We start from the raw sequence: 10,956 nt of genomic DNA, 5'->3' as shown, positions 1-10,956 counted from the left end.
ACCTTCATATGTAACAGAAAGAGCTACCATCTTTGGCTTTGGTAGCTATAACCCACATTCACCTTCCCACTGGCTCACTGTAGTGGGATAAATCTACACTAGCCCAGCTGCTGCCACCTTCCTCCCCCCATGATGGGTAGGCAATCACCCCCCTCAAGTCTATCAGGCAACTAAGTCCCTGCTGGAACTGAGGTCACCTTGGCTGTACTCAGGGCATGATCCCTTTCACCATTGAGCTGGCATTTAATGTTGTTGTATCATTAGAGCTACACTTGTAGCTGCCATGTCTTCATGGGCAGCTGAGAAGCCCTGTCTGGTAAAGGGACAATATCAGAGTCATACAGTAAAGGGCTGAACGAACCAAGTGCTGTACTACTAACAGCTCATAACCTTAACCATCTGCACTAAGTGCACGACAAACTGTCATAGCCTGGCACATTATTTATTTATTATTTATTTATTTGATATTTGTTAACCAGGTTGGTCAAACTGAGCCTGATGCCCATTTTCAGTGGAGAACCAAGGAGAAAAGCTCCAGAGATTTTACAGATACAAAGAACAAATTTTAAAATAGTTAACAATTAATCAAAACATAGTTCAAATAGCAGTAGTAATACAATTACAGGTAATTGAGATGTACAGAAAGAATGTGAATAAGATAAAAATACAAAGCATAGAAAGGTAATGGTTCTAATATAAGCAATGTTTTTTTTTTTTAGCAGACAGGTAAACAATAGACATGAAACATTACATTTTACAACAGGTATTTCTAGAACTGTGTATCATATGCTCACTTCCCATTTGCTTGCAGGCAACTGTTCACCTAACCAAGTGCCTAAACTCCCAGTAGGTCCATTGTGCAGATGTGGTTGATGCAGATAGGCATATGGTGCAACAGGTAGGGTGTGTTGCAGCAGGTAGGGTGTGGTGTATGTATGGTGTGGTGTAGCAGGTAGCGTGTGGTGTGGCATGTAGGATGTGGTGCAGTAGGTAGGGATGTGGTGCAGCAGGTAGGGTTGTGGTGCAGCAGGTAGGGGTGTGGTGCATGTACGGTGTGGTACAGCAGGTAGGGATGTGGTGCAGCAGGTAGGAGTGTGGTGCATGTAGGATGTGGTGCAGCAGGTAGGGATTTGGTGCAGCAGGTAGTGGGTGTGGTGCATGTACGGTGTGGTGCAGCAGGTAGGGCTGTGGTGCAGCAGGTAGGGCTGTGGTGCAGCAGGTAGGGGTGTGGTGCATGTAGGGTGTGGTGCAGCATGTGCAGCAGGTAAGGTGTGGTGCAGCATGTAGGGCATGGTGCAGCAGCAGTACTTCATAGAGATGGCAGGCAGAAGATAGTGGGGGCAGATAAAGAGAAGATGGTGAGTGCAGGCAGAGAGAAGATGGTGGGAACAGGCAGAGAGAGAAAATGTTGGGTATAGATAGAGAGAGAAAATGGTGGGAACAGGCAGAGAGAGAAAATGGTGGGTACAGATAGAGAAAGAAAATGGTGGGTACAGATAGAGAGAGAAAATGGTGGGTACAGATAGAGAGAGAAATGGTGGCAACAGGCAGAGAGAGAAAATGGTGGGTACAGATAGAGAGAGAAAATGGTGGGAACAGGCAGAGAGAGAAAATGGTGGGTACAGATAGAGAGATGATGAAGAGAACAGACAGAGATAATGGAGGGCACAGACAGAAAATGAACAGAAGATGGAGGGGGCAGACATAAAGAAGTTGGAGAGAGCAGAGAGACAGAAGATGGAAGGCACAGACAGAGAGATGATGGAGGGTGCAGACAGAAAGAATGTGTAGAGAAGATGGAGGGGCAGGCATAAAAAAGATGTAGACAGCAGATAGAGAGAAGATGGAGAGAGCAGAAACAGAGAAGATGGTGGGCACAGAGAAGATGGTGGGCACAGACACAGAGAAGATGGAGGGCACAGACACAGAGAAGATGGTGGGCACAGACACAGAGAAGATGGAGGGCACAGCCACAGAGAAGATGGTGGGCACAGACACAGAGAAGATGGAGGGCACAGACACAGAGAAGATGGAGGGCACAGACACAGAGAAGATGGAGGGCACAGACACAGAGAAGATGGTGGGCACAGGCACAAAGAAGATGGAGGGCACAGACACAGAGAAGATGGAGGGCACAGACACAGAGAAGATGGTGGGCACAGACACAGAGAAGATGGTGGGCACAGACACAGAGAAGATGGTGGGCACAGGCAAAGAGAAGATGGAGGGCACAGACACAGAGAAGATGGAGGGCACAGACACAGAGAAGATGGTGGGCACAGACACAGAGAAGATGGTGGGCACAGACACAGAGAAGATGGTGGGCACAGACACAGAGAAGATGGAGGGCACATACACAGAGAAGATGGTGGGCACAGACACAGAGAAGATGGTGGGCACAGACACAGAGAAGATGGAGGGCACAGACACAGAGAAGATGGAGGGCACAGACACAGAGAAGATGGTGGGCACAGACACAGAGAAGATGGTGGGCACAGACACAGAGAATATGGAGGGCACAGACACAGAGAAGATGGTGGGCACAAACACAGAGAAGATGGTGGGCACAGACACAGAAAAGATGGAGGGCACAGACACAGAGAAGATGGAGGGCACAGACACAGAGAAGATGGTGGGCACAGACACAGAAAAGATGGAGGGCACAGACACAGAGAAGATGGAGGGCACAGACACAGAGAAGATGGTGGGCACAGACACAGAGAAGATGGAGGGCACAGACACAGAGAAGATGGAGGGCACAGACACAGAGAAGATGGTGGGCACAGACACAGAGAAGATGGTGGGCACAGACACAGAGAAGATGGAGGGCACAGACACAGAGAAGATGGAGGGCACAGACACAGAGAAGATGGTGGGCACAGACACAGAGAAGATGGTGGGCACAGACACAGAGAAGATGGTGGGCACAGACACAGAGAAGATGGAGGGCACAGACACAGAGAAGATGGTGGGCACAGACACAGAGAAGATGGAGGGCACAGACACAGAGAAAATGGTGGGCACAGACACAGAGAAGATGGTGGGCACAGACACAGAGAAGATGGAGGGCACAGAGACAGAGAAGATGGAGGGCACAGACACAGAAAAGATGGAGGGCACAGACACAGAGAAGATGGAGGGCACAGACACAGAGAAGATGGTGGGCACAGACACAGAAAAGATGGAGGGCACAGACACAGAGAAGATGGAGGGCACAGACACATAGAAGATGGAGGGCACAGACACAGAGAAGATGGAGGGCACAGACACAGAGAAGATGGAGGGCACCGACACAGAGAAGATGGTGGGCACAGGAACAGAGAAGATGGAGGGCACAGACACAGAGAAGATGGAGGGCACAGACACAGAGAAGATGGTGGGCACAGACACAGAGAAGATGGTGGGCACAGACACAGAGAAGATGGTGGGCACAGACAAAGAGAAGATGGAGGGCACAGACACAGAGAAGATGGAGGGCACAGACACAGAGAAGATGGTGGGCACAGACACAGAGAAGATGGTGGGCACAGACACAGAGAAGATGGTGGGCACAGACACAGAGAAGATGGAGGGCACATACACAGAAGATGGTGGGCACAGACACAGAGAAGATGGTGGGCACAGACACAGAAAAGATGGAGGGCACAGACACAGAGAAGATGGAGGGCACAGACACAGAGAAGATGGTGGGCACAGACACAGAAAAGATGGAGGGCACAGACACAGAGAAGATGGAGGGCACAGACACAGAGAAGATGGTGGGCACAGACACAGAGAAGATGGAGGGCACAGACACAGAGAAGATGGAGGGCACAGACACAGAGAAGATGGTGGGCACAGACACAGAGAAGATGGTGGGCACAGACACAGAGAAGATGGAGGGCACAGACACAGAGAAGATGGAGGGCACAGACACAGAGAAGATGGTGGGCACAGACACAGAGAAGATGGTGGGCACAGACACAGAGAAGATGGTGGGCACAGACACAGAGAAGATGGAGGGCACAGACACAGAGAAGATGGTGGGCACAGACACAGAGAAGATGGAGGGCACAGACACAGAGAAAATGGTGGGCACAGACACAGAGAAGATGGTGGGCACAGACACAGAGAAGATGGAGGGCACAGAGACAGAGAAGATGGAGGGCACAGACACAGAAAAGATGGAGGGCACAGACACAGAGAAGATGGAGGGCACAGACACAGAGAAGATGGTGGGCACAGACACAGAAAAGATGGAGGGCACAGACACAGAGAAGATGGAGGGCACAGATACATAGAAGATGGTGGGCACAGACACAGAGAAGATGGAGGGCACAGACACAGAGAAGATGGTGGGCACAGACACAGAGAAGATGGTGGGTGAAGACAGAGTAATGATGATGACAGCAGACAGAGAGAAGATGGAGACTGTAGACAAAGAGAAGATGGATGGAGCAGACAGAGAGATTATGAAGACAGCAGACAGACAAAGAAGTTGGAGAGTGCAGTCAGAGAGACTGAAACAGAACAAAAGTTGATTCATCAGCATCATTCATGCTGTAACTGCTAATGTTGTCCCAGGGATTTTGAAAGACTTACTTGTAAAACAAGCCAAGAAATAGATGATCACCAGGAAAGGATCAGTAACCACTGATGACACTCCCAGAAACCACTGCTGACCTTCACGGATGTTGACCCCACAAAGTAACCCATCTGATAAAGAAACTTCTTTGTACACCAAGCCTGTTGTGAAGATTGCAGCATCACAATGCTTTTACAGACTACCAGAGCCTGGTAGACCTGCAGCTTTCCAGTTTGAGGTTAACGGATGGCACTTTCCCAGTTAGACCTGTCCCATGCAGACAACTGTACACTATCCATGGGAAAGTAGCCACAGGAATTAGTGTCAGAGTGCTGCCTATGTTGTATGCCCCAATGAGCAGAAAGTCAGAGACTGCCTAAGAAATATTGCTAAGCAGTGTGTGTGATGTGGCTAAGTCCATGGGAGGGATAATGCTGTCTGCCTATGTTGGTAGTGACTTTGAAAGCATAGTCATTAAAGTGATGCAAAAACACTTTCTCACAACTGAGGCTAAAGGTTGCCTGCTCCATTTTGCACAAATAATCCAGTGTCAGATATAAACTTTGGGCTTCACTTGACAGTACAGTTAAAATGCAGTTTTCCTTATGCTTGTAAAACAGCTGTGGCACTAGTTTTCCAGTTCCCAAATAAAATTGCCCCAGCATTTAGTAGCTAAAAGACAAGTTCCTGGTTTGTGCCTTTAACTTAATAGATGGCTGGAGAACAACTGTGTACTGGGAAGACCAAACAAGTATAGGACATGTTTCCTTCCCCTGTTTCTACATTCTACCTGGAGTGTGTCTCACACTGTCTTGTTAAAATAGCAAGTTTTCCTACCTGAGATTCTGATGCCTATCCATGCAGAACAGAAACACACGCAATATGTGAAGGAAAATTTCCTTAGGGGGTTTTCATCCCTCTCTAAAATGTGACAGTCAGAACACAAGTATGAAGCATCCTTTTGCAATACTTCACAACAAAGTGTCATACAGACTGTAAGACGTACTCAGATCTATAACTTGTGACCTGCAGACAATCCATACACTTATGAATGTTACTTAAACACCACAGTTTGCACAATCTGAACATACCTCAACCTCAACATAATAAAAAATACTACTAATAAAACAAAGTAATTGTATTAATCCGTAATCATAAATCAATCTGAACATACCTCAACCTCAACATAATAAAAAATACTACTAATAAAACAAAGTAATTGTATTAATCCCTAATCATAAATCAGTCTGACCTTACCTCAACCTCAACATAATAAAAAATACTACTAATAAAACAAAGTAATTGTATTAATCCCTAATCATAAATCCCTGACACCATTCATGAAATTAATACAAATCACCTACTGGCAGTGACACACACCCACTGACCTAACTGAAACATGAATGCACAATGCATTCCATCTCTTAATATGCCATCAGGATACTGTCGTCTAACTGAGACAGCTCTACTCGACTCTCCTGTTCTTCTACTGAATTTCCATGACAAGGCCTTGACAATGCCACTCCATGCAGTGGCTACTGCAGCATCTGAATTGTATCCATCTTCTCAATGTTTTCTTCATAGTTTCACAGGATGGAACGGAATGCAGTCGAGACAGTTGTCATGGCAGCAAAGGGAATTTAGAAGAAACTGAAAATTGAGATGGAATTGAAAATAGTGGAACATGTTAACAGCTTTAAGTTGTTGGGAGAAGTGGATGAATAGAAGGGAAGGCTGAATGCAGTGGTCAAAGATAGAATCAGAAATGCTGCAGCCAGCCTGCACAGAGCGTAGGGGTAATCAGATACAGTAGAATGCCATAGAAGCTGAACAGTGGCATGGCCAGTGCTACCACATGGCACAGAAATCCTGGTAGTGAAGGCAGAGAAGTTGAAGATGCCAGAGGTGATGAAGATGAAGTGCCTGACAAAGGTGATCAAATCCATGCTATATGACAGATACAGAAATCATGATAGCTGCACAGAACCCAATGTAGACCTAATCACAAAAAAGTTAAAGAAACAGATAATAGTGTTTATTTTTTGTTATAACATGCAGGAAATCAAAAGACAATTTGGCGAAGAAGATCTCAGAGATCTGGAAATCCCCCCACCCTACATATCGGAAGAGCAGATCATTAAAGCCTTGTCCAAGGCAAAAACACAGCCTCTATGGGACCAGCCGGCATCCCAAGCTGTCTTCTAAACAAGCTAAAACATAATTTAGCATCATCATTAAGTACCCTTTTCAATCATAGCCTAACCACAGGCTTTGTTCTCTGCGGAATGGAGAACAGCAACAGTTATTCCCCTCCACAAGAGTGGCCTGGCAACAGACCAGGGAATTACAGCCCCATAAGCCTGACCAGCTTTATCTGTAAGGCCATGGAACATATCATTATGGACCTTATAAATAAAGACAGATGACCTCCAAACCCTGAATCTGACCCAATTTGGCTTTGTCAAAGGCAGATCTTGCCTGTTAAATCTGGTGGATTTCTTCAAAAATGTGACTAGGGCCATTGATGAGTGCAAATCTGTGCACACGGTATACTATGACTTGTCAAATGCTTTCAACACAATCACACACTCTGACAAGTGGCTCACAAACTGGACACACACTATCAAAGTGGGTGACTCCACATCAACCAGCAGACCTGTCACCAGTGGTGTGCCACAAGGGTCACTGTTGGGCCCCCTACTGTTTAGTATATACTTTTCAGAAGTTCAGGCCAAAACTAAGGACTTGTGGCTGACCAAGTTTGTAGACGACTGCAAACTAGGTGCAATTATTGAATCTCCAAATGATGTCCGTATACTCCAGGAGGGTCTTACACAGGCCAACAACTGGTGTCTTAGTCACAGTCTCAAACTGAATGCAAAGAAATCCATCATTATTCCCTTTGGCAAAAGCAATGTCCCTTCACACTATCAAATCAACAACAATACCCTAAGTACCTACAAAAGTGGTAAGAGCTCTGGGATCACAAGTTGACTGCAACCTTAACTTTGACCACCATGCATCTACTGTAATAAGGAAGGCTTTCTACATAGCATACAAAATTAGTAAAGGTATCACGTCTACAGCAAAGGAGGTTATAACCCCTGTGTACTCGGCACCAATTAGGCCCATAATTGAGCACAATGCCCCATTCAGCATGTACCACAAAGCACCTGCAGCAATTTGAGAGACCTCAGAGGTTTCTAACAAAGAAGATCAAGGGGCTCCAGCATGTGCCTTAACACAGACCAACTAAAGTCCCTGTCACTTTACTCTGTATCGTGCTGACTTCTTAGGAGAGACTTATGCAATCTCAGACCCAAACCTAATGAACATGCTGCACATTCATAAATGAAATGAGACTAGAGCTACCCATTTCATGGACCTAAATATGGCCTGAAACTTAAATAGGAGATGCTGGAGGGACAGATTTGTCTCCCAGCAACTGCCCCATCTTTGGAATAGGCTACCAATTCAAGTGAGCAGAGCACCTCTATGACACTGTTCAAAAGGAACCTGGATGAGTGGATGAGGTACCATAAATTCTTACCGGGGATAGCACCCACATCCGTCCTGGACATGGGGACTTATTACTAAATACAGTCCTGGGTATTGACTATCATATCTATGGTATTACATTGGGATAAAATGACTAAGCTTGACATGACCTCTGGGTCAATAGCCTAGTAAATTCCTATGATCCTATGAGAGACACAAAGCAGAGAAGTGGAATTAAGAGCATCCATCCAATAGAATGATGGCATGTGTAAGAAAAGACCTGTTTCAGGTGAACACAACATGAGAGAGGCATTGAATTGAGTTAAGTGATGAAGGATGATGTGACACCCTGACCCCTAGTAGAAAAGTGCTGAAAAGGAAAGTGATGGTTATGATTGTCTTATAAGGTAACGATTCTTCTCCCCTAAGCTATATTTCTGTCCTACACTCTTTAACTTCCTGTCCTTTGTCAATGAATCTCACTTACCACAAGTCTGCCACAAATTTTAAACCTGTCTTTTACCACTTTTTTAATCTTTCCTTAAGCACATGCCCAGTTTCTCTTCTATAGCTTCTCATATTCCTTACCTTGCAGCATAATTAATATGTCCACCATCTTCTAAATAATCTCTATTGCATTTACTGCATCATCTGTCACTTTTTTAACCCAATCCTTCCTCTGAAGTGTCTCTTGTCCCACTCCACACATCACACTGTATTATCTTTGACCCCAAATCTTCAGTGTTATACTCACTGCCATAGCTTATCTATTAACATGCCCCTTTCCAACCTTCCTCCTTTTCATATACACATTCCATCCTTACTAATTCTGCCCCCCCACACCTCCATACAAAATTTTCAGATAACCTCTATACTTCTTCCACCTCTTGACCTGTGTGAATGGTCATTACATGTCATTGGACATATAACAACAAAAGCAGAACCATAACACTTACCACATCTGTTCAATTTATTAATGGTCCTACCTTCCCAAACCATTTACTGCAAACTAAATGAAAACTCCAGCCAAGCTGGGACTTCCAATGAGTGACCTCTCAAACCTCTTGAATCAGAGGCACACGGGATATATGCAAATGATCCTTATGAACACCAGGTGTTTCAGCTAATTGGCAATTCTGAATGCCCATGACTTGTTTCGTCATTTTAATGGACAATTTCAGGCCAATAAAGCCAAACCTCACTAACTGTGGATATGCATATTTTGGCCCTGTTATGACCTCATCAGCACAGCACAAGCTGAGTGTTTGACTAAGCATAAGAAACACAGGGCTGTTATACCCAGCTGATGTCCATTATCATTAGGGTGACTGCAAAATATCCCAAATAACAAACTAAAACAATGAGTGAGAAGTCCACACTAAAAAAAAATCAGTAAAAACTAAATTAAAACTCCAGCCAAGATGGAACTTACAATGAGTGACCTCTCAAACCTCTTGAATCAAACCATTTACTGAATAATGAACCAATAATTTCCTTCAACATATGACAAAGCCAAATATTTTTTTTTTCTTGTTTGCTTTATTGTAAAAGAAAACCAGGTCATCAAAATATTATTCAACTCCAGGTGAAATAAGAAAACCATAGTGGGATCAGCCACCACCTTCTCCAATCATTATCACCATTGATTTCTGAGAAAGATACCATATGTATTTCTCTTTCAATTTCCCTAGAAACTGCTCTTTTCAACTCCTTCCCAAATTTCCTTCAAAAATTCTCTTATCTCTTGTGTTAGATTTTCTATCCCTACATAATGTAGGAGACAGTGAACAAAGTTGTACAATTACGTAAATTCACATTTTGAAATAAGTCCACATTCAACACCTTAGCTGCATGCTCAAAATATTGCAACATTATTACTCCCTATAACAAACTACCTTTACTCACTGTTAGACTGAGGGTTTTCACTATATTCTTAGTGACATGTGAAATAACAGTTCTCAGGGAGAGCTACAGAATGCTACTTTCTAAAGGGAAAGATATGTGTTTTTGGCAATGGAATCATGGGTAAAGAATAGACTGTGAGGCACATGCTAGACAAGACTTGGAAACCAAGGCTAAAGAGGTGTGTAAAGCATTACAGGGTTTTTGGTATTATTAGGAAATACTTCAGAACCACTTAGCTTTTGGACTGATATGCAAAAGGTCTTTGCAGTACAGACACTGGAGCATGAGTACAGAAGTCAGGTCAAATACCCATATTATTCAGAAGGGAAAGACTGTTTCAGTTGATATTAATCAGGAGAATCAGAATATACATGCAGAAACATTTGCTATATTTATCAGCACTGTTACAGTTAGCGAGCTTTCCAGAATTTCTACACACTGTTATTGTTTATTGGCACTGTTAATGGAGACAGTATTTGGATATTATTAATGTTTAATAAAGCATTCCTGACCAAACTACAGCGTCTACAGAATTCATTCTGAAAAGTACAAAAAGACTTGGCCCATAAAGGAGAGACTGGCACCTGTTCAGCACAAGTTTGGGTAATTAACAAATAAAGACATTCCAGTCTCATTTCAGTTTTTTCCAGTTAATTTCAGTATACTACAGTCTTATTAGTTCTTACACTCCCCTTAACTCCAAAGTCTTAAACAAAAAATTTCAAGCTCACATAATCAACTTCCAGTGCTCTATAGAGGATTTGTGTTTACTAACCCTTCTTTGCTCAGAGCCTATAACTAAAGGAAGAATCCCTTCTAATCTAACATTTAACACATTAGTGAAAAAAAATTGCACCTCTGTAACAAAAAATATATTGCTCTAAAATTTTCTTGGGGTTACAGATCCCTTACCTTTTGGCATTAACATCAAAGTGGTCTATCCTTCATCAAAAACATTGTCAAATACCTCCATCAAAATGAGGTCAAGT

The 10,956-nt window shown here is 43.8% G+C and overlaps 1 protein-coding gene across 1 annotated transcript; it reads left to right on the top strand.

Moving 5' to 3' along the window:
* The first annotated feature begins 3,229 nt into the window (after positions 1–3,229).
* LOC122789886 (uncharacterized protein DDB_G0290685-like) lies at positions 3,230–4,366 on the top strand. Its single transcript, XM_044057317.1, has one exon. It carries the CDS (start codon positions 3,230–3,232, stop codon positions 4,364–4,366), a length of 1,137 nt encoding a protein of 378 aa, XP_043913252.1.
* The last annotated feature ends 6,590 nt before the right edge of the window (positions 4,367–10,956 follow it).

Source organism: Protopterus annectens, chromosome 15.part0 (genome assembly GCF_019279795.1).
Source record: "Protopterus annectens isolate FY-2018-M chromosome 15.part0, PAN1.0, whole genome shotgun sequence".
Lineage (NCBI taxonomy): Eukaryota > Metazoa > Chordata > Ceratodontiformes > Protopteridae > Protopterus > Protopterus annectens.
The sequence above is the reverse complement of the archived record's forward strand: the minus strand, read 5'-3'. Positions and strand labels throughout refer to the sequence as shown.

Bases quoted from the DNA above. Each gene is read 5' to 3' on its own strand.
- LOC122789886 (XM_044057317.1), top strand. From the start codon at position 3,230: ATGGAGGGCACAGACACAGAGAAGATGGAGGGCACAGACACAGAGAAG.